Consider the following 24,031-nt stretch of genomic DNA (forward strand, 5'->3'; position numbering starts at 1 on the left):
AAGCTTTTTTTCTCTCCCACATGCACTGACTGCTGCACATGCAGATTCATCAAAGTCTACTCTCTGTCTGCAAGAGCAGTGCTGCTCTGTGTCACACAACACGGAGCAGCTCACCCTTGTATTGTGGTTTGTCAGCCCTCTACCTCAGGAGATTTTGTTTTAAGTTGTGTTGAGTGATATTTTTTTAAACAAAAATGTTGATTGTGATAATATTTTTGTTGTCACATACAATGTTTGGTGAAATTCTATCCAAGGTCTTTTGGATCCTTTGGATCTATGAAGCTTAAATATGAAAAAGTATCGGTATCAGTATCGATATCGGTGATACTGGGCCTGTATTTACTTGGTATCGGATCAATACCAAAATTCCTGATATCGCCCACCTCTACTGCCTGATTCCATCTGACCTGACTAAGCACGCCCAGACATGCCCGAGATAACAAACCTGCAGGAGTACATGCAGCCAGGATGTAAAACAGACCAAAACAGCATGTGGGCAATATTAGACTCAGAAATCAGAAAAATTGGTTACAACAGTGCATGATAGTGTTAGGTTCTTTTATTACGGTGAGTGACCTCCAAAAGAATTGGACAGGAAACAGACTTCAAAGTTTATATGTATTGAAAAAGTTCTTACATTGATACAGAGAGTCATCTCAGCACTGGGATCTTTTCACCAGATCACATGCAAACACCTGGGACAAAGAACCTAGATTTTTCTCCTCCACTAACCTTTATTCCTAAGTCAAGGTCGGCCCAGGTGGGTGGGCGGGCCTTAGCCTGTTTTGAATCTATGTGAGTTGGCTGCTACGTGAGGTGAAGTAGGCGAGTGTCTGCCCGCGTTGCGTTCAAGGTTGTTATGTAAGAAATCTTATCGTGTGCATGAGTATGTCTATAATATAGTGTAGTGTCATGCAATAAAAACAAAGTGTTCCATCATGCTGATTCTTTTCCAAATACATGTTAATACTTTAGCTTGATCAATTAAACAACTAGAAAAAGGTCAGATGGTTTTTATCAATTAGACAGCTGTAAAAAGATCAGTTTTACCAAATACAAGGACATTTTGTGCTTCAGCCATTTTGAAAAGCAGTTAGGTTAAAATCAGATAGTTACAAGGACATTTTGGATGTGCGTCAGCCATTTTGTGTTATGCATCATGGAACTCTTACAATAGAAATTTTTTTAAATTGATTTTGATGAACACAAAATATGGTAAATGCGATCAGAAAACAAAATCTCCTTTGTCTAATGTACTATATCATTCGATGTGTGGAAGATGCTTTGATTATATACTTCTGGAATGTACAATATCATTTTATGTTTCACATCAGAATGTATTTTGTTGTGAAAGTGTAGGAACACGGACTCACAACAGGGGGCGTAAAAGAACGGGCAATGGATAAGCCAAACAGTAACAATTTAATGTTGTAAATTGTGCACAACGGAATACAGACAATAACAAGTTTGGAACTACAGTCAATTACACGTTGGGTGACGTGTGGGCAGGCTTGAGGATAGGAGACACCCGTCCAGAACTGAGCCGGATCCCACACGGCCCTCACCGCCAACGGATCTGAAGAACACCGGAGCCGCCAAGTCCTGAGTCCCCAGGTGGCCACCGTCTCCAGCTGTCAGACCTGACACTGCTGGCAGAGAACAGAAACAGCACAGGTGAGTGTGAGTACGCACACTCAGTAATCCCACAGTCTGTGTTCTTTTGGGAGGGAGCACCTCCACCTCCAGTCACACACTCGTGCAGCTCCTGTCTAACCACTTATCTGGTTGGGGTGTGAAGCGAAGCCGTCGCTGATCACACCAAACGCCAATCCCACAGATAAGGCAACACCACAGGAAAATGGCTGCAAAGAAGTTCAGACTATTAGTCAGCGTTAAATACAGCAGAGAATATTACCTCCAAGGTAGCTGATTTCTCGGCGGGGAGGTGGAGTTGCAGTCCGGCCTTTAAGGTGGTGGTGCTGATGACGAGTGACAGCTGTCACTCCCAGTTGCTATGACGCCCTCTCGTGCTTGAAGCCCGCACTTCAAGCAGGGCGCCATCTGGTGGTGGTGGGCCAGCAGTACCTCCTCTTCAGCGGCCCACACAACAGTATTTACTGACTTAACTTTTTTTTTTTTTTTGCCCTATTTCAGATGTTGTCCTACCACGCTACTTGCTCTAAGGTGGAAGTTGACAGACTCAAGGTATGTATGTATACACCATTATTTTGACTTTCTTAAGCGGATGAAGATGTCAAATCAGATGTTTGACAGCAGATGGAGTTCCTGGGAAATATAAAACCTGTTTGCACTACATTTTAGTTTATTGCTGTGCTTCCTTCCATTTGATTGACAGCTGTGTCCTCTCTTCCAAAGGCTGCTAAGATCCTGCTGGGCAGTGAACTGGGCATTGATAAGTTTCACTTCAATGACTTTTCTTTGGACAATGATGCCATGATCACAGCATCGCTCCGGATGTTTCTGGAACTTGGTATCGTCCAGAAGTTTAAAATTGACTACGAGGTGAGTGGGGCCTGAAATGATTAAGGTATAGTTTATTCATGTGGGACCTTGCTGGAAACCTAATATCTCATTCCTTGGATCTGCTATTTTTGACCTGTTGTTATGATTCATAAAATTTTACATTAATCACAATAGTAGCTGTTTAATATTTGAGACATTAACATGAAAAAAGGTTAAAAATGGACTTGTAGCTTTTCAAATATGACTACTCACTCTTTTTTCTGTTCTGTGCAACTGTAAATTGATTGTATTTGGCTTTTGTGATCTATGATGCACAAAACAAATAAAAAAGCTGCTTTGGTCTTTTGAAAGTTGTAGAGAGAATTTTCTTGATATTTTGCACAAAAATGTAAAAAAGAAAAGGCCAGATTAATCAGTCAAGAGAGTTTAATTAATTGCAGCCTTATTCTCACAAATATCACCATAACGCACATACACACACGACACGTCTTTCCTGTCTCAGGTTTTGTGCCGTTGGCTCCTGACTGTGAGGAAGAACTATCGAACTGTGGCGTATCATAACTGGAGGCATGCCTTCAATGTGTCCCAGTGCATGTTCGTTATGATCACAGTGAGTAACGAGACACGCTAAGATTGTTTAATTGTACCTGAAACCAGTAGTGCACTGTGGGGTACCGTTTTCAGTTCTGTCTGTACGTCTGCGCGTGAATACACTAATTCTAAGGGCCCTATCTTGCACCATGCTCAAAACAGCAGTTCAGTGTTTGTTTCCACCCGATGCAGTTATCATATTCATGTCCAGGGCCCAATTTTGCTTCAACACCATGTGCTTATTTGTGTACCCATGGTTGTGTTAATTTAAAACTGATAGGTGGTCGACTGCAAAGCTAGCACATTTCTATCATCCATCACAAGTTAGGATTTGTATTTTGGATCAAATAAAGTCAAGTACATGTAGTAGACTTTGTGATATTTTAATAGCTAGGCACTCAGATGCACCTTACATAAACAGGTTCACTACAGACATACGCTCTGCACACAGCCTTTCTTCCTTCCTATAGCTCTGTGGTGATCAGGTGGACAAACATGGGAGGATTCAATTTTCACAGTCAGTTTTCTGGATGATCAACATTGAAACAAAAACATATCTGCTGATAATTTAGATTTTTTTTTTATGACTCATAATTGATTGAGTTTTAATTGTTTTTATAAACACAAATCAAAACATTACACAACTCAAATAAAATACCCATCCAATATATATATATATATATATATATATATATATATATATATATATATATATATATATATATATATATATATATATATATATATATATATATATATATACACACACACACACACACACACACACACAGTGAGGAAAATAAGTATTTGAACACCATGCGATTTTGCAAGTTCTCCCACTTAGAAATCATGGAGGGGTCTGAAATTTTCATCTTAGGTGCATGTCCACTGTGAGAGAAATAATAATAATAATAATAATAATAAAAAATATCCAGAAATCACAATGTATTTTTTTTTAATAATTTATTTGTATGTTAGTGCTGCAAATAAGTATTTGATCACCTACCAACCAGCAAGAATTCTGGCTCACACAGACCTGTTAATTTTTCTTTAAGAAGCCCTCTTATTCTGCACTCTTTACATGTATTAATTGCACCTGTTTGAACTTGTTACCTGTATAAAAGACACCTGTTCACACATTCAATCAATCACACTCCAACCTGTCCACCATAGCCAAGACCAAAGAGCTGTCTAAGGACACCAGGGACTGTAGACCTGCACAAGGCTGGGATGGACTACAGGACAACAGGCAAGCAGCTTGGTAGAAGACAACAACTGTTATGATTATTTATTAGAAAGTGGAAGAAACACAAGATGACTGTCAATCTCCCTCGGTCTGGGATTCTATGCAAGATCTCACTTTGTGGGGTAAAGATGATTCTGAGAAAGCTCAAAACTACACTGGAGGACCTGGTCAATGACCTGAAGAGAGCTGGGACCACAGTCACAAAGATTACATTAGTAACACATGATGCTGTCATGGTTTAAAATCCTGCAGGGCAGCAAGGTCCCCCTGCTCAAGCCAGCACATGTCCTGGCCCGTTTGAAGTTCACCAGTGACCATCTGGATGATCCAGAGGAGGCATGGGAGAAGGTCATGTGGTCAGATGAGACCAGAATACGAGGTCTGTTAGAAAAGTATCCGACCTTTTTATTTTTTTCAAAAACCATATGGATTTGAATCACGTGTGATTGCATCAGCCAAGCTTGAACCTTCGTGCGCATGCGTGAGTTTTTTCACGCCTGTCGGTTGCATCATTCGCCTGTGAGCAGGCTTTGTGTGAGCACTGGTCCACCCGTCTCGTCGTTTTTTTATTGCGAATAAATGTCTGAACGATTTGGAGCTTTGCTGCATCAATTTTTTTCCAGAAACTGTGAGAGACCTCCAGGTGGACACCGTTCAGAAAATTAATATGACTTTCAAGGACGATTTTGTGGGGATTACACAGATTAAGGAGTGTTACTGCTGCTTTAAGGACGGCCCACAGCGTCTGAGAGCGCGCCGCGCTCCGAGCGCTGATCGACAGGCTCACACCCCGCTGAAACAACCAGATCATTTCCAATGTGAAGGCTTTGCTGATCCGGGACGTCGTGTGACTTTCACAAAAAGGCAGGAGATGTGGATATCAGCACTTTTTTGTCACATTCCACTGTTACAGGAGTTTTTTTTCATGGAAAGAAAAGCGGAGGATTGCACCACCGTGCCGTTCATGGCGCGGGACAAAACCACCTCCGTGTTGGTCTCACAGGACGGCTTTCAGGTGGATTTCAGACGGCTTCTGGTTGCTTTTCAGTCGTGTGATTATCCGAGAAATTGAGCAGTGTAACAGTGGAATGTGCCGTTCATTTCTAAACTGGATGCTGTCTTGATCTGGTATGTCGTCTGACTACCAAAGGAATTGTGAAAAGACGTGGACATCAGCACTTTTTCGGCACATTGAGACAGACGTGCGGAGGAGTTCTGCGCATCGCGGTGGAGCCGCATGGCGCAAAGCAACGCCGTGATGAAGCCTCACAGGACATGTTGGGGCATGTCCAGCTCATGCTCAATTTCTCGGATAATCACACGACTGAAAAGCAACCAGAAGCCGTCTGAAATCCACCTGAAAGCCGTCCTGTGAGACCAACACGGAGGTCGTTTTGTCCTGCGCCATGAACGGCACGGTGGCATAATCCTCCGCTTTTCTTTCCATGAAAAAAAACTCCTGTAACAGTGGAATATGCCAAAAAAGTGCCGATGTCCACGTCTCCTGCCTTTTTGTGAAAGTCAGACGACGTCCCGGATCAACAAAGCCTTCACGTTGGAAATGATCTGGTTGTTTCAGCGGGGTGTGAGCCTGTCGATCAGCGCTCAGAGTGTGGCGCGCTCTCAGACGCTGTGGGCCGTCCTTAATGCGGCAGTAACACTCCTTAATCTGTGTAATCCCCATAAAATTGTCCCTGAAAGCCATATTAATTTTCTGAACGGTGTCCACCTGGAGGTCTCTCACAGTTTCTGGAAAAAAATTGATGTAGCAAAGCTCCAAATCGCTCAGACATTTATTCGCAATAAAAATCTTACGAGGGGGTGGACCACTGCTCACACAAAGCCTGCTCACACGCATATGACGCAACCGACAGGCGTGAAAAAACTCACGCATGTGCACGAAGGTTCAAGCTTGGCTGATGCAATCACACGTGATTCAAATCCATATGGTTTTTGAAAAAAATAAAAAGGTCGGATACTTTTCTAACAGACCTCGTAGAGCTTTTAGGAATCAACTCAACTTACCATGTTTAGAGGATGAGAACAACCCCAAGAAAACCATCCCAACCATGAAGCATGGGGGTGGAAACATCATACTCTGGGGGTGCTCTTCTGCAAAGGGGACAGGACGACTGCACCGTATTGAAGGGATGATGGATTGCGAGTTTTTGGCAAACAACCTCCTTCCCTAAGTAAGACCATTGAAGATGGGTCATGGCTGGGTCTTCCAGCATGACAATGACCCCAAACCCCAAAGAAGCATTTCAAGGTCCTGGAGTGGCCTGTCCAGACTCCAGACCTGAACTCAATAGAAAATCTTTGGAGGGAGTTGAAACTCCAAACTTGAAAGATTTGGAGAAGATCTGTATGGAAAAGTGGACCAAAATCCCTGCTGCAGTGTGTGCAAACCTGGTGAAAAACTACAGGAAACCTTTGACCTCTGTAATTGCAAACAAAGGCTACTGTACCAAATATTAACATTGATTTTCACAGGTGTTCAAATACTTATTTGCAGCAGTAACATACAAATAAATTACTAAAAAATCATACATTGTGATTTGCGGATTTTTTATTTATTTTTTTTTAGATTATGTCTCTCACAGTGGACATGCACCTAAGATGAAAATTTCAGACCCCTCCATGATTTATAAGTGGGAGAACTTGCAAAATCGTGGGATGTTCAAATACTTATTTTCCTCACTGTAATATATATATATATATATATATATATATATATATATATATATATATATATATATATGTATAAACAAGACATGTTTAGCAGCCTATTCAACATTCAATAGACTACCACTTGTCTTTAAAATGTCCATTCATTGTCCCATATGAAATTCAATGTCCACAGAAAATACTTCAATAAACAAATCCTTGTACTGCACCAGGACCACTCACACCCTTCAAAACTACACTTAGACCAATTTAATCAGAATGCACACAAACAGTTCAACTACCTTGTAATAAATAAAATCTTAAAAACACACCCCATTCCTGATTATATTTTCAGTCTATTACACTCGACTCAAACTTAATTTATAAAGCATATTTAAAACAACGAAAGTGCTTTACACATTAAAAACAAGACAATCAATAAAATGCAGCAATTACAATAAATAATACTGAAATACATAAACAGCTATATAAATAGAATAAAAATAGAAGGAAATTAATTAAAATTTTGCCAGAAGTCCACATAAACTTGATTAAAAGCCAAGGAGAAGAGGTGTGTCTTTAGGGAAGATTTAAAAACCTTGTTTGATCCCACAGAGCGGATGTGCCAGGGCAGGATGTTCCAGAGCCTATAGGACCGACTCCACAAAGGCTCTGTTACCTTTAGTTTTTAGTCTAATTTTTGGGGTGACCAGTAGCAGTTGATTTGTGGATCTCAGTGCTCTGGCAGGAGCAGAGACATGGAGGAGCTCAGTCAAGTACTGGGGCGGGGGGCTAGGCCATTGAGCGCTTTAAAAACAAATACTAACGTTTCAAAATCTATTCTAAAAGCAACTGGGAGCCGGTGCAGTGAAGCTAAGACAGGGGACATGTGGTCATGCTTGCATTTGCCAGTAAGGACACAGGCAGCTGCATTTTGTACCAGCTCCAGGCGGAGCAGGAGTGACTGGTTGAGGCCAAAATACAGTGAGTTACAGTAATCCAGTCATGTGTGAATAAAAACACATTTTACAGTCTCAAGATCTTTGTGGCAGGTACCCTTGTACTTTTGATAAAATCCTCAAATGAAAAAAGCTGTTTTTCGCAACTGAACAAACATGGTGCTCAAATTTCAGCCTATCATTAAATATTACACCAAGATTTTTCACTGATGACCGGATGTTTGGTGTAAAGGGACCCACAGAGCCAGCAGAAAAGTCTGATGGATCACATCCAAACATTATGGTCTCAGTCTTGTTTTCATTTAAATTAAAAAAGGCTTTTTGAACTTTTTGCAATATGGGTCATAGGTTTAGGATTGCTGATAATACATAATTAAGTAACATAACAAACCATGGTTTGACATAAAAACGCATTACAAACACTCATCATACACTCCAACCCTATAATAGACAAAGAAAGCTCACGGATAAGGCCCAAAACAACTAAAGACACACTGCAAACCTAAATAAGGTAGTGGAAGTCAAAAGTGCTTTACATAAGAACAAACTACTTTGACACACACACACACGGGTTTGCTCTGAAAAATGTCAACACTTTCAGGTAGCCTCAGGGTCTAGAAGGCTCATAAGATAAAAGCCAGTCTGCTAATTAGGATCAAGGCCTTTGAGAAATTAAAAAAAACAACAAAATGATCTTAAAATAAATTCTGAAACACACAGGTAGGCAGAGAGATTTTAAATATATATATATATATATATATATATATATATATATATATATATATATATATATATATATATATATATATATATATATAGGTAATGCACAATATGTACTCGCTTTCTCGTCCTCATCAGCAAACTTGCTGAGTTTTGCAGTAATTGTAATGCTGAAATATTCTTTTTAGGAAGACAGAGAAAGAAGATATTCCTGCCGCAGCATATTCCCTTGGGAATATACTGCGGCGCTTTGGGATTCCCTTTCATTGCTATGCTATTGACACTCAATTGTACATGCCAATAACAGCTGGTAATCTCATTCACATAAAATCAAAAGCTGAAAACCTCCACATTTCAGGCTCTATTGATCCAGGACGTCGTGAGAGAACAGAGAAGTTTCAGAAGAAGTCGGTTTCAGCATTTTATCCGGATATTCCACTGTTAAAGGAGATTTTTTTAATGAAAGACGTGCGGACGGGGCCGCGCATCGGGACGCAACCGGCGCGGTGCGGCGGCACAGGAAAAACACCTCCGTGTTGATAACCATTTGTAAAATCCAGGTGGCTTTTGATGGCTTTCAGTGGAGTGAGTATATGAGAAATTGTTTAACAGCTGGACATATTCCAACTTGTCCTTAAGGCTTCCAACAGAGGTGTTTTTCCTGTGGCGGAGCATCGCAGCGGCTGCGAGCCGACGCTGCAATCCATCCGCACGTCTTTCATTAAAAAAATCTCCTTTAACAGTGGAATATCCAGATAAAATGCTGAAACCGACTTCTTCTGAAACTTCTCTGTTCTCTCACGACGTCCTGGATCAATAGAGCCTGAAATGTGGAGGTTTTCAGCTTGAAACAGGCTGACGACGGCGCCTGGGAGTGCTGCACGATGTCTCGCACTGTGGGAAGTCCTTAAAGCGACAGTATTACCTCAAAATCTCTCATCAGCCGTTAAAATTTTCACCGAAAACCAGCTTAATTTTTCGAACCGTGTCCACTTCGATGTGTCTCACAGGTTTAGAAAAAATTTTGATCAAACAAAGCGCCAGTCTCTCAGCAACTTCTCAGACAAAGGAATTCCGACGAGGGGCTGGACGACTCCTCCCACAAGGAGTGCTCACAGGCGAATGACGTCACCGACAGGCGTGGAAAAATTCACGCATGCGCACGAGGGTTCAAGCATGTCTGACGTAAAAACATATGAGTGAAATCCATATAGTTTTTGAAAAAAATAAAAAGGACCTATACTTTATTGACAGACCTCGTATATGTTGTGTGAAGCGCCTTGAGATGATTTCATTGTGAATTGGCGCTATATAAATTAATAGTAAGTCCCTTCGGCTGCTCCCTTGTTTGCACTCGGGGTCGCCACAGCAAATCCAAGGTGGATCTGCATGTTGAATTGGCACAGGTTTTACGCCGGATGCCCTTCCTGACGCAACTCCACATTACATGGAGAAATGTGGCAGGGGTGGGATTTGAACCTGGAACCTTCTGCACTGAAACCAACCGCATTAACCACTTGGCCACCACCCCTGTGCGCTATATAAATTAATACATTTGAAATTTGAATTTTTGAAGAGCATTACATTAATCAATTCTACAGGTGATAAAGTGTGAGTCGTGTCTCTGTGTTGGCTTGTGAGAGGAACGCCGCACTCTGACTATGTTGTTAAGATGATAAAAGGTGTTCTTTGTTATTTTTCTGATGAGAGTTTCAAAACTTAAGGCCTTTTCACACCAGGTTTGCATACAGTTGTGTTATGATGCATATGGAGTACGCTGGAAAATTGCTCAAATTTGGCGTAGGCCCTGTGTAGGCTGTTGTCTGAAGGCATATGGTTGTGTTCCTAGTCTTGCTTACAGTTGCATATGGTTGCTTACTGCCACGTATGTAGCTCTCGCTGCTATTTTTCTTTCCTCTCACAGTACTACTGTCTACTTTTTGTTTGTTTTTTTGGCATTATAGAAATGTGCTCCATTCTCAAAATGGTACATGAACAGCACTCACATTTCCACATGTACAGCTGGACACACGCTGCTGCCTTGTCACGGCTGTGTTGTTGCAGGCAGGGAGAGAGTGAGAGCGAGAGAGAAAACCTTGCACGCAGAGGGGGGAGGCTTGGCTCCATGACACTGCCTGGACATGAAAATGGATTTGATACATTGGAAAAAGTCAGAATACATTATTTCCAGGAGGTAATGGACTTTATTAACATCGTAAGCGAACTTAAGAAGGTGAAAGTGCTGCGGAGCTGCAGCCGGCAATCGGGTGCGTTCTGTCCATGAGAAGTGGATGTGGACATGTCCTCTCGCTGGCCATCCATCCATGACGAGTTAACCTGGATGTGGACGTCCTCTCGCTAGCGATCGGTCCATGAGCAGGAGTTAATGGACTTTATTTAACTTGCCACAATCTTGAGAGAACCTGGAGGTGAAACGAAGGCTGCAGCTACAGCGGCGATGGCGCACGATCCGTCTGTGAGAAATGGACGTGGACATGTCCTCTGAATGTGGAAGCTTGGTCTGCCTCTTTTTCTTCTGTGGTTTTGAAGCTTCACTGTCAGCAAAGTCCAGTGGGATGGATAAAATGTATCAATCCAAGTATGTACTGCTAAAAAAAAAAAAATCCTAAAACGATTTTTTACCCTTAGAATTGCAGATGCTTGGTGTACAGTAGCGCAGTGTTGTGTAGATTTACATACAGTAGTGGAGTGTTGCGTACACTTGGTTAAAAACGAGGACTTCCTGCGTATTGTGCCGAAAAAATGAAACAGGTTTAATTTTTTGCATCTCCCTTGCGTAGCCCTTAGCATACTGCTGGGTAGGGGAGCAAAAACTCAGCGTTGAGCAGCTTAAACATGGCATAGAGCTGCAACTCTACACTGGCCTCGGTGTGAAAGGGCCTTTAGGATTAAGACGAGGTTTTTCTCTCTTCTAATGGGTTTAATGCCAGAGGTTTCAGTTTTACATACAGTTTCTCCCTCTGTGCCTCAGGACTGAAAACAAGTAGTTCTGCTTTGTTTTTTCAAAAATGTAAAGCAATGGAGTTACATTCTCTAAGAGCCCCGTGTTATGTTTTGATGTTTGTTGCCAACCAGACGAAATGTTGGCATCTGCTTCATCTTCTCCAGCCACTGGAATCCTCAATACTGATCCTCTATTCTCATTACTGATCCTCAATACTCATTACTGATCCTCAGTACTGATCCTCAATACTCAATACTGATCCTCAGTATTGAGGCACCTGTGTGTACGATCCATCACACAGCTGGATAATGCACACAGCAATGCCTCACTTGGAACAAATTGTCATAACTTGCATTCCCTCACAATGCAAGTGATGCTTCTCATCTAAGTCAGTGTAAGCCACCGTTCATTTGACACAAATCAAAACTACATTCATCTGAAATCATAATCTTCAACTCTATTCTTAAATCTATTACCTCTACACATATATCCAAGTAATATTCCGACCAATTTTGAAGAAAATCCATCCAGCTGTTTATGAGTTATCTTGTGCACAAACAGACACCAGTGAACATAATACCATCCTTGCAATGCAGGGCAATAAACCGACTTGTTAAATCTCAGAAGATCCTGCTTTGTTTTCATCAGACAGCTGGTTTCCAGGACGTCCTCTCAGATGCAGAGACGTTGGCCCTGATGGTCGGCTGTTTGTGTCATGACCTGGACCACCGAGGGACCAATAATGCATTTCAAGCCAAGTGAGTCACATGGTTCTTGGGTCCAATTATTTAAAGAGCTGAATCATTGTTCACTAACTTGCTGACGCCTACAGGACGGGCTCAGCTCTGGCTTTGCTCTACGGCACATCAGCCACACTGGAGCATCATCACTTCAACCATGCAGTCATGATCCTGCAGAGTGAGGTGAAACCACTATATATGCAAAGATGTAGTAACTGCAAAGATTAGCTTGATCATCAATAACTGCATTCTTTATTGATCTATTTTAAGACAGGACAGAGAAAGTCCATATGCACTGCTAATTAACTTTGCTAACTGAAGTGTTTCTATAAAAGTGATCAATGACTTTACAGGTGCATTGGTTTAAAGAAGGTATTTTAGCTTCTACTTGCTTTTGTGTACTTGCCTGCTGTGATGAACTAATCCCCCCCACAGGGTCACAATATCTTTGCCAACCTCTGCTCTAAAGAGTACAGCAACATGATGCTACTGTTGAAGCAGGCCATTCTCTCCACGGACTTAACCTTGCACTTTGAGTAAGTATACGGCTTTTGATGTAGAGCTGAATAGTTTTTGGTAAAACAGCACTTTAATGTTATTAAAATATGATTTCAGTGCACTGAAGAATAGACGTTTGTGCAGCGGTGGGCACAGCTAACCAAAAAGTTAGCTTTGATAACCGCTAATCCGCTAACTGAAAAGTTGACTTTTATAATGCTAAACCGATAAACCGCTAAAAATTCAGTGGAAGTAAAAATGACAGAGTTGCCATTAATGTTGATAAACTATCTGGAATTAGTTGTTTATGAATAAAACCATGAGTGAAAAGTGCTTTTCGTTTCATGTCTCCTGCCTACTGTATTGATGCCTTTACGGTGTCAAATCTCGCGCGTAATCACGTTCTCGCTTTGGAGGCCGAGATTTCGTTGTTAGTGTAAACAAGCGTTTGCGGCAACTTGTTTGCAACATTGCGTTGTTATGGAGGTGAGTTAAACCAAAATATGTATTTAGGTGTTTAACTAAGATAATCATGTCTTTAATGTGAGTTTTGTATAAAAAAAAAAAGCGTGTTGCTGTTAGGTTTGTATGTCGGGAACCGGTTCTTTTCGGGTATTCTTAAGAAATTATTCAGTCCATCGACATCAATAGCCTTTTTGCTTAACGATTCCCTTATTGGTCCTTCAGAGTGGCTGTTGTTTTTGGGGGATGTTTGTCAGGAAAATTATCATTTCTCTACATTGATTACAGACCCTGCAGCGGGTTTGTAATCAAGCATTTCTGCAGCGCAGTTTTGCTTTGAACCTTGAACCAATGAAGCAGTGCTTCGATCTGCTGCTTCGTTGGTTCTTTGCTTTATTTCACTTTCTTAATTTTTCCCTGCTAAAACCCTAAAGAGCACATGTCTGAGTAATATTTACCTTTTTTATGTTAAATCAGCCTGTTAGGGTCTTCTGAAAAAGTTGATAGATGTATATTATATCTTAAAAATGGGACTGATGGTAACGTGTTAGCATGTCTATGGCATTTATTTTCAATGTTAAAGTTAGCATTAAGCGGAGCCATTATCAAGCCTCCCTCCCCAGCGCGCATAGGATTCTGGGATACTCCAAAACTGTCAGTGCATGTTGAAAGTAAATTACACTTTTTCTTCTTCTTCGCAATCTGGTTGTTAAATGTGACGTAACGCATCATGTGATTTTCAACTTCCAGCTCCAAACAAAAAAGGCGCACTGTCATTAACATTGAGAACTGCATTGAGATGATCTGATCAGGCTGCACTTACACTGTTGCACACGGACAACAGCATTAACATCGCAACATATAACTCTTTGTCTATTGTGCCTAAAACTCTCCTGGATATATTAACTGGGTTTTTAGACGTTGTTACTGCGTTTGTTTTATGTAAAAATGTCAGACGCTCAGGTTGTTTCTCCGTTATTTTCAATGGGAGTTGCTGTGAGCTGCGATCGCTTCCTGTTCACGTCGTTCGAGGAGAAAGTGAAGTTTGCACTTTAACATCCTGTTTATTGTAATAAATAATTTTTATTAAGAAACAGACGTATATTTTAGCTGCGCATAAGAAAATATGTAAAGTAAAAGAAACAAAAAGTTATAATAAGTGTTCTGACCACAGAACCAGACGAATGCGGTTAACGGAGGTGGAGGCAGAGAAGGAAGGGACGGAGGTTTGTGCACAATGTAAACACAAACTAAACTTAAACTGTAGATCCTTAAAAGGATCAAACAGATGTAACTTTAATTGTAAACTTGGAGGTCTTTGGACCTGGAAACAGATTTATCAAATGATGCGTTGCGTCAGCGCTTAACAACCGGATAGCAGCCGGTCCACCCCTTCTGTTGGGGGAGGACTGAGCTTCTCACAGTGCTCTGATTATTGCAAAACGCATGACAGGACCTAACATGTAGAATTTTAGGTTTTACAGATGGTTTTGACTGTTAAGCTTGACTCACTATGCCAGAAAAAAAATGTTTGCAGAATGAAAGCTAGCGGAACTAAATTTAGTGGAAGCTAATTGGTCCACTGATGATTTTCAAAGTTAGCTGAAAAGCTAATCTGCTAACAAAAAGTTAGCTTCGCTAATTAGCGGTTAGCAGATTAGCGGAACTGTGCCCACCACTGAGTTTGTGCATATAAAACTGTTCTAAATTCTCAACTTGACTGTGTGCTGCAAGACGCAGGACCAAGTTCTGCGAGTGTGTTCAATCTGGAGAATTCAACTGGACAGATGAGGCACACAGAGAAGTTCTCAGGTTTCTGCTTTTGTGCTGCATAAAATATCAATTTACTGAAATCACTTTACATTGGAAGAGTAAAACAAGATGTTTGCGGCCTTTAACAGGTCTATGCTGATGACTGCGTGCGATCTGGGTGCAGTCACTCGTCCATGGAAGGTATCCAAGCAGGTCAGAGTCACAAACATGCTCTTTCTTCACTTCTTTTAACTGTGCGTTCACTTTTGAGAACTATAGTTCCAAAATGATCTGGTGGAATTTGGTAAAGAAAAGAAATCAGAGGTAGTGCACCTCAGCGGTTTTCACTGTCACCTCAAAGCAAGAACAACCTGCTAACTGTATCTTGATAAATACAGTATTAGTGGATCCATGTGTCTGAATGCCCACCCCTCTATATACTTCAATAAAATGTCTGATTTCATCACAGATAAACCCACTGAGTGCCAGATCTTTTCTGGCTTGTGCACAACTCTTGTCCTGCAAACTCTCAAACAGTTGATTGATTGTCATGCAACTACTACTAATTAAAAAAAATAAATAAAAAAAAATTGCGTGCACGTGTAAAATAATTAACGAACAAGAGGAATCAGAGATTTCTGACGCCCGTCAATCCGGATCCTAACCCTAACCTCCAAAATGCAGTGAAGTCTTCCATGCCCTAATATCTATCTGTGATGCAAATTTGGTGATAATCCATGAAGTAGTTTTAAGTAATCCTTCAAAGCCTATATAAAGGGAACTCTTGATCCAGAATCCAGACCACCTCCAAAATTCATTGGGGTCTTCTGTGTTCTAATGTCTATCTGTGGTGCAAATTTGATGAGAATCTATGAAGTAGTTTTAAGTAATCCTTCAAAGCCTATAAAGGGAACTCTTGATCCAGAATCCAGATCACCTCCAAAATTCATTGGGGTCTTCTCTGTTCTAATGTCTATCTGTGGTGCAAATTTGATGAGGATCCATGGATTAGTTTTGATGTGATCCTTCAAAATGTATACAAAGTGAAATCTTGATCCAGAATCGGGATCCAGATCACCTCCAAAATCTAATGGAGTTTTCCATGGCCTAATATGTGTCCGTGGTGAAAATCTAGTGAGAATCCGCAAAGTACGAGGTCTATTAGAAAAGTATCCGCCCTTATTATGTTTTTAAAAAAACATATGGATTTGAATCACGTGTGATTGCGTCAGACAAGCTTGAACCCTCGTGCGCATGCTTGAGTTTTTCCACGCCTGTCGGTTGCGTCATTCGCCTGTGAGCAGGCTTTGAGTGAGGTGTGGTCCACCCTCTCGGCGGATTTTTATTGCGAATAAATGTCTGAACGATTTGGAGCTTTGCTGCATCAATTTTTTTCCAGAAACTGTGAGAGACCTCCAGGTGGACACCGTTCGAAAAATTTATATGGCTTTCAGGGACGATTTTATGGGGATTAAACAGATTAAGGAGTGTTACTGCCGCTTTAAGGACTGCCCACAACTGCTGAGAGTGCAGCGCGCTCCCAGCCCCCATCGACAGGCTCACACCCCGCTGAAACAACCAGATCATTTCCAACATGAAGGCTTTGTTGATCCGGGACCTTGTCTGACTTTCACAAAAAGGCAGAAGATGTGGACATCAGCACTTTTTCGGTACATTCCACCGTTACAGGAGTTTTTTTCATGGAAAGAAAAGCGGAGGGACGTGCCACGGCTCCGTTCATTACGCGGGACAAAACCACCTCGGTGTTGGTCTCACAGGACGGCTTTCAAGTGGATTTCAGATGGATTCCGGTTGCTTTCCAGTCGTGTGAATATCCGATTGTGATTGTGCATGAGCTGGACATGCCAGAACATGTCCCGTGAGGCTTCATCACGGCGTTGCTTTGTGCCGAGCGGCTGCATCGCAACACGTGGAACTCCTCCGCACGTCTGTCTTAATGTGCCAAAAAAGTGCTGATGTCCACGTCTTTTCACAATTCCTGTGCTAGTCAGATGACATACCGGATCAAGACAGCATCCAGTTTAAAAATGAACGGCACATTTCACTGTTACAGGGGTTTTTGTCATGGAAAGAGAAGCAGCTCCACAGCACGTCGCGGTGCAGCCGCTCGGCGCAAAGCAATGGCGTGATGAAGCCTCACGGGACATGTTCTAGCATGTCCAGCTCATGCACAATCACAATCGATATTCACACGACTGGAAAGCAACCGGAATCCGTCTGAAATCCACCTGAAAGCCGTCCTGAGAGACCAACACCGAGGTGGTTTTGTCCCGTGTAATGAACGGCTCCGTGGCGTGTCCCTCCGCTTTTCTTTCCATGAAAAAAGGCTCCTGTAATGGTGGAATGTACCGAAAAAGTGCTGATGTCCACATCTTCTACCTTTTTGTGAAAGTCAGACGAGGTCCCGGATCAACAAAGCATTCATGTTGGAAATGATCTGGTTGTTTCAGCGGGGTGTGAGCCTGTCGATGGGGGCTGGGAGTGCACCGCGCTCTCAGGAGTTGTGGGCCGTCCTTAAAGCGGCAGCAACACTCCGTAATCTGTTTAATCCCCATAAAAACAGATTGAAAGCCCCCTGAAAGCCATATTAATTTTTCGGACGGTGTCCAGCTGAAGGTCTCTCACGGTTTCTGGAAAAAAATTGATGCAGCAAAGCTCCAAATCATTCAGACATTTATTCGCAATAAAAATCCGCCGAGAGGGGTGGACCACACCTCACTCAAAGCCTGCTCACAGGCGAATGACTCAACCGACAGGCATGAAAAAACTCACGCATGCGCACGAGGGTTCAAGCTTGTCTGACGCAATCACACGTGATTCAAATCCATATGGTTTTAAAAAAAATAATAAGGTCGGATACTTTTCTAATAGACTTCGTAGTTTTGACGTAGTCCTACATAGCCTAGATGAAGTGAAACTTGATCCAGAATCTGGATGCCCTCCAAAATTTAATGAATTCTTCCTTGGTTTAATATCTATCTGTGGTGAAAGTTTCATTAAAAAAAATCCTTGCAGTAGTTTTGATGTAATCCTGCTAACAGACAGACAGACAAATAAATAAATAACACCAGTGATTTTATTACGTCCTTGGCGGACGTAATAATAAAAAAAAATTCCCCATGCAAAACAAAAGTTATTGTGGGTCACCAGGTACATTTATGGAACTTTGGCCAAATGTGGAAGTGATGAGAAAAACTATGTGAAAACTCATTAAATTTAGGGTAGGCATTTAATCGGCTTTAACAAAAAAATCATTTAATTTATGTTGGTGTTTGGGGAGTTCTGACCCGTGGATACAGTAATTCAAACACCTTCCAGAGGTTTGCATGTTGTTCTTGACAACAGGGCTTCTTGTTTTTTCTTTTCTTTTTTTAACGCAGTGTAAGTAAGTCCCTTTGGCTGCTCCCGTGTTTGCACTCGGGGTTGCCACAGAAAATCCAAGCTGGATCTGTATGTTGAATTGGCACAGGTTTTGTGTCGGATGCTCTTCCTGACACAACTCCACATTACATGGAGAAATGTGGCAGAGGTGGGGCTTGAACCGGGAACCTTCCACACTGAAACCAAGTGCATTAACCACTTGGCCACCACCTCTGCTACTTTTACACAGTGCATTGTGGGAAATACAGTGGACATTATATTTGTGGAGATGCAAGCACCATTCACATGAGAACTCACATTTGTTGGTATTGGATCTTTAATGTTACATTGAAAAGAGACCATTAATTCATTCATTCATTTTCTGCCATTTATTTGGGTCTGGGTCACAGTGGCAGCAGACTAAAGCAATGCACCCCACATTTCCCTATCTGTGGCCTCTATCTGGAGGATCCTGAGAGGTTCCTAAATCATCTGGGTGATGTAATCCCTCCAGCATGTCCTGAGTCTTCCCTGGGGTCTTCTCCAAGTTGAACATGCCTGAAAGACCTGTAGGCATCGAGGTCAGATGCCCCAATGCCCAAACCGCCTCAGTTGGCTTCTTTCAATGTGAAGGAGTCCACCACCCCTCAGGATATTCACACTTCTCACCCTGTCTCCAAGTGTCAGCCCAGATACCCTACTGAGGAACATCATTTCCAGCAGGTGCATCAGCAAAATTGTTCTTTCAGTCATTACCCAAAGCTCCTGACCATAGGTGAGGGTGGCAGCGTAACCTGAATGGTAAATCGAGAGCCTCGCCTCCTCCCTCAGCTCTTTCTTCACCATGACAGTCCAGTACAGGGTCCGCAGAACCTCAGTCTGTTTGTTGATCTCATGCTCCATCTTACCCCGATTCATGAAGAAGACCTCAAGATACTTGTGGGTGATTCTTTAACTACGGGCACTATTGGCCTTAGTAAATGTAATTTCCACCACACCATTGCCTTACAATATAAAGCGCCTTGGGGCAACTGTTTGTTGTGATTTGGCACTATATACATGTGCTCTGATGTCACTGTTTATCTCCATAGAAACTACCCAAACAATCTTTCATACAAACTGTTTAGGGACATTACAGTGTTGTGGTGGAAATTACGGCAATAGTGTGGGACAACTTCATTTTGTTTAAAAAAAATCACAACAGTTGTATGACATTGAATACCCCAGTTATGTTTTGATTATTTTACTTTCCTTTTTGCTAAAGCTTATAGTTAGGGCTGGATCAGGTGACCCTGAACCATCCCTTAGTTATGCTGCTATAGACGTAGACTGCTGGGGGGTTCCCATGATGCACTGTTTCTTTCTCTTTTTGCTCTGTATGCACCACTCTGCATTTAATCATCAGTGATCGGTCTCTGCTCCCCTCCACAGCATGTCTTTTTCCTGGTTCTCTCCCTCAGCCCCAACCAGCTCCAGCAGAAGACTGCCCCTCCCTGAGCCTGGTTCTGCTGGAGGTTTCTTCCTGTTAAAAGGGAGTTTTTCCTTCCCACTGTAGCCAAGTGCTTGCTCACAGGGGGTCGTTTTGACCGTTGGGGTTTTACATAATTATTGTATGGCCTTGCCTTACAATATAAAGCGCCTTGGGGCAACTGTTTGTTGTGATTTGGCGCTATATAAAAAAATTGATTGATTGATTGATTGATTTTAAAACATTAGAAAAAACGTTTCTTTACCATTCATTTTTATCATTGAAGATCAAAAGTCTGGGTGAGGGAGAAGCACAAAACGGCAATATTTGCATATAATGATGCTGAAAAAAGGTGAAAAAGTCATCATAGACTACTAGAACAAATTTCTTAACACACTTTCATTGTAAAGATAATTATAAAAGTGTGAAATTTCCCCTTTTTTCTGTTTTTCATACAATATGATCAAAGGACATAAGTGCCCGTAGTCTAAGAATCACCCTTGTATTGATCCACTTAGGGCATTAACTCTCCCCCAACCCAGGGGGGATAAGTCACCCTTTTCCAACAGAGGACCATGGTCTCAGATTTGGAGGCACTGATCTTCATCCTGTTTGCTACACACTCTGCATCAATCCTGCCCAGTGCACATCAGAGAAACCAACAGAATCCCATCATCTGTAAATAGCAGAGATGCAAATCACAGAACTGGATGCCCTCCGATCCCCGATTGCTCCTTGAAATCCTGTCCATGGAAATCACGAACAGGACTGGCAATAAGATGGCAGGCCTGGCAGAGTCCAACACCCACTGGAATCAGGTCTATTGCCATGCTGAGAATGTGGACACAGCTCCTACTCAGGTCATTTAGGTATTGGATTGTGTGTTGCAATGGACCGTGTACACTGTACTCCAGTGTACTACACTGCAGCACCTCTCATAGGACACCTTGGGGAATCCCATTATATGACTTTTACAAGTCCACAAAACATGTAAATTGGTTGAGCATGCTCCCTAACCCCCTCTAGTGACACCTTGTCAGAACTCTTGGTGTTTGCTAATGTGGGTAAACAGAATTCTTTCATAAGCAGAAATGAAAATTTATGAATGTTCGAAAACAAATGGCATCCTAAACCGTCACCTTTTCCAAATGAATCCAATAAACAAAATTGCCATACGTGTGTTCATCATATTCTGAACCATGTCACTGAAAAGGAGAAGCTGAGAGCCTTACCTGGGTGTCACTTTAGTTCAATTCAAAGCCTCTTGGGTCAGGTTGTTCCTGTCCTCAAAAAACAGTGCATATGTAATTCTTCATTTAAGCCACTAGAGTGTAGCATGTCATGGTGAAACTTGATAACTGGAAGGAAGTAATCAAATCAGTGCCACAGGATGCCACATCCAAACCTGAATGATTGCCATGTGCAAAGTGTGTCGTGATGGCTGATTGTAGATTTCTGTTAACTCATTCGGAATCAAAGTTGTTAAGATGTGTAATATATAAGCCGAACTGCCATTGAAGTCTTGGACTATTTGGCATGGAAAATATCCTCCACTGTGTAGGCATGTCACTACTAAGACATGACCACAAAGCTGTTAACAGCAACAATAAAATCAGGAGTCCAGTCTGACTTTTTTGTTCTCCGTGTGCAAGTCCTTCCCTGTTGTCATGAACTTTTTTCACTAGTGTGGAACTAGATCTTCACTGTGTCTCTACTGACACTAAGAGGATCTGCTGAAGCTTTATTATTTCATGCTGTGTATTTCAAATGGTGGTCTTGAGACCAGAGGATCCTCGGTTCAAATCCCTGTGAGACCGGAAAATCACTACGGGCCCTTGGGCAAGGTCCTTAATCCCCAAATTTCTTTTGGTGTGCAGATGAGCACCTTGCATGCGAGCATGTTGACAATTGGTGTGAGAGTGTGGGTATGAATGGGTGAAAGTGAGGAGTTATTGTAAAACAGTTTGTGTGTCTGCTTCAGATGGAAAAGCAGTATAGAAATGCAGTCCATTCCATTTATGCTGCTGAATGAGGTGTTGTGCTGAACTAGTTGTTTCTGCATAAAAATAAGCAAGTAAATAAATGTTTCCGTTGAAATAACATTGAGTTCCATTGTGTCCTAAGGTTGCAGAGCTGGTGACAAGTGAGTTTTTTGAACAAGGCGACAGGGAGAGATCTGAACTCAAGCTGACACCAGCAGTAAGCACTACGATTTTAGTGCCAATGGTCAACAAATCTTACTGTCAGTGGATCATGATTAATATTTATAATAATGATTATAAAAGCCAAAGTTTTTCACCGCTCCACAGGCCATATTTGACCGCAATCGTAAAGGCGAGTTACCTGTCTTACAACTGGAGTGGATTGATGGTATCTGTAAGCCTCTCTATCAGGTACTGCACTCACCTGATCATGTCAAAACCTAATTCTTGTTTGTGCAATTTTCAAAATACTAATGATTATTGTGGAGCTGCTAGACTTTTTGATCTCTCGTGTCACTTCCAGGCACTGCTGAAGCTAAACAGAAAGTTACAGCCGATGATCGATGAAATCGATGCCAATCGGAAGAAATGGGAGGAGATTTGTTCATCTTATCCGCAATCACGCAGAACCTCTACGTCCACTCTGAGTGATGCCTCAAATGAAAATCTTCAAGCCCATGAGGATGCAGAAACCAATCTACACCTGCAATCCACAGAGACGGTGAAGTCTGGTGAAAACGCCAAGCTTGGGCTAAAGTCTTTGTTTATTCATGATCTGGGGTGCAACATGACATCTGGAGCAGAAGATTAAAGCAAGAATTACAGCTAAACATGAATTTAATGAGTTGCACAAACTTCTACTATATGCTGTTATTCTTGAAAACCTAAATCTGGGTACATGAATTGCATTTTTGTCATGCTGAGCATGGTCCTTTATCTAAGTGTCACTGTGGTAAACTAAAGGAGTGAGATTCATTCCTACTGTTCAATCAATTATCTATCTATCAATCATCAGAAGTGATAGCTAAAACTGTCTAGAGCTAGCTACAGCTGTCTAGAATCATTTCTCTAGAGTTAACCAAAGCTAACAAGGAAAAATGATCTATTTAAAGCTTGCTAACAGGAGTTATCTTTTTAGACCTAGTTAGAAGTAGCTAGAGATACCTTTCTAGTACTGGCTCGCAGGGGTGGGCATCGAGGGCCGAGACACTGCAGGTTTTCCATGCAACCATTCACCTCAGCAGGTGGGTTGCTGATGAGCTTCTCCTCTGAACATAAACACCTGGTTGTCAATGAAATCAGCTGCTGAGACACCTGATCATTAATGAAATCACCTGCTGAGGTGACTGGTTGCACGGAAAACCTGCAGTGTCTCGGCCCTTTATGGCACATGATTGCCCACTCCTGGAGAGTATTGTAGAGGTATCTACCTAGAACTATCTAGTGCTGCATAATAGTGATATCTAGAGCTAGCTAAAGTTATCTAGAGCTATTTGGCTGATGCTAGTGTAGCAAGGTGAAATCCATATTGAAGTAGTGGTGCGTTCCAGTTGTACTCAGAAGTCATAATTTCTCAATTATACCTGTGCAGGAATGCTCCCTGAAGTCAGAGTTGTTCAAATACCATCCAGAATTTACAATGCAAGTTGGGGACTCTGAGCATCAATAGCAGTGAAAGCTGTAGCTACTTTGATTTTTAAAGAATGTCTCTCATTTTTGTGTCCAATTTAATACATTGTATAGACACTACTGTCCTTCTGCTGCCTGTGAACACATGCTTTGTGTGTGAAATACAGCATAATGTGTTGTTTATCAGCTGGTGCTGCTAATGCTAACCCTGTACATGTTGCTCACAACGACTGACTACACCATGCTACAAACCAAGCAGTAAATTAATACATGAATGTAACTAATGGACAATCTGTCCTCTTTTTGGTCTCTTTGGTGTACTGTATATTTTTGTAACACCCCATACTCCAAAATCTCAGAGGCAGTCATTTCCTGACTTGCAGTGTTGTGTGGAAATGGTAAGTCCTGACCTCCGAGGTTACTGGAATGTTAGCTTGGCTAGTAGGAATTCATCTTGGCTGATCTGGCAGAGCAGCTACAATAGATA

The 24,031-nt window shown here is 41.7% G+C and overlaps 1 protein-coding gene across 1 annotated transcript in view; it reads left to right on the plus strand.

The window, feature by feature from the left end:
- pde11al (phosphodiesterase 11a, like) overlaps positions 1-22,950 on the plus strand; it is a 44,248-nt gene extending 21,298 nt beyond the window's left edge. Inside the window, exons 10-20 of the mRNA XM_034174994.1 lie at positions 2,155-2,205; positions 2,377-2,523; positions 2,987-3,094; positions 12,281-12,390; positions 12,465-12,555; positions 12,808-12,908; positions 15,067-15,144; positions 15,234-15,297; positions 22,058-22,132; positions 22,243-22,326; positions 22,439-22,950. Coding sequence (XP_034030885.1) covers positions 2,155-2,205; positions 2,377-2,523; positions 2,987-3,094; positions 12,281-12,390; positions 12,465-12,555; positions 12,808-12,908; positions 15,067-15,144; positions 15,234-15,297; positions 22,058-22,132; positions 22,243-22,326; positions 22,439-22,726 — 1,197 coding nt within the window. The 3' untranslated portion in view covers positions 22,727-22,950. The remainder of the gene's footprint in view (positions 1-2,154; positions 2,206-2,376; positions 2,524-2,986; positions 3,095-12,280; positions 12,391-12,464; positions 12,556-12,807; positions 12,909-15,066; positions 15,145-15,233; positions 15,298-22,057; positions 22,133-22,242; positions 22,327-22,438) is intronic.
- Positions 22,951-24,031: the final 1,081 nt, after the last annotated feature.

The sequence above is a fragment of the Thalassophryne amazonica genome, chromosome 7, assembly GCF_902500255.1.
Source record: "Thalassophryne amazonica chromosome 7, fThaAma1.1, whole genome shotgun sequence".
Taxonomy (NCBI): Eukaryota; Metazoa; Chordata; class Actinopteri; order Batrachoidiformes; family Batrachoididae; genus Thalassophryne; species Thalassophryne amazonica.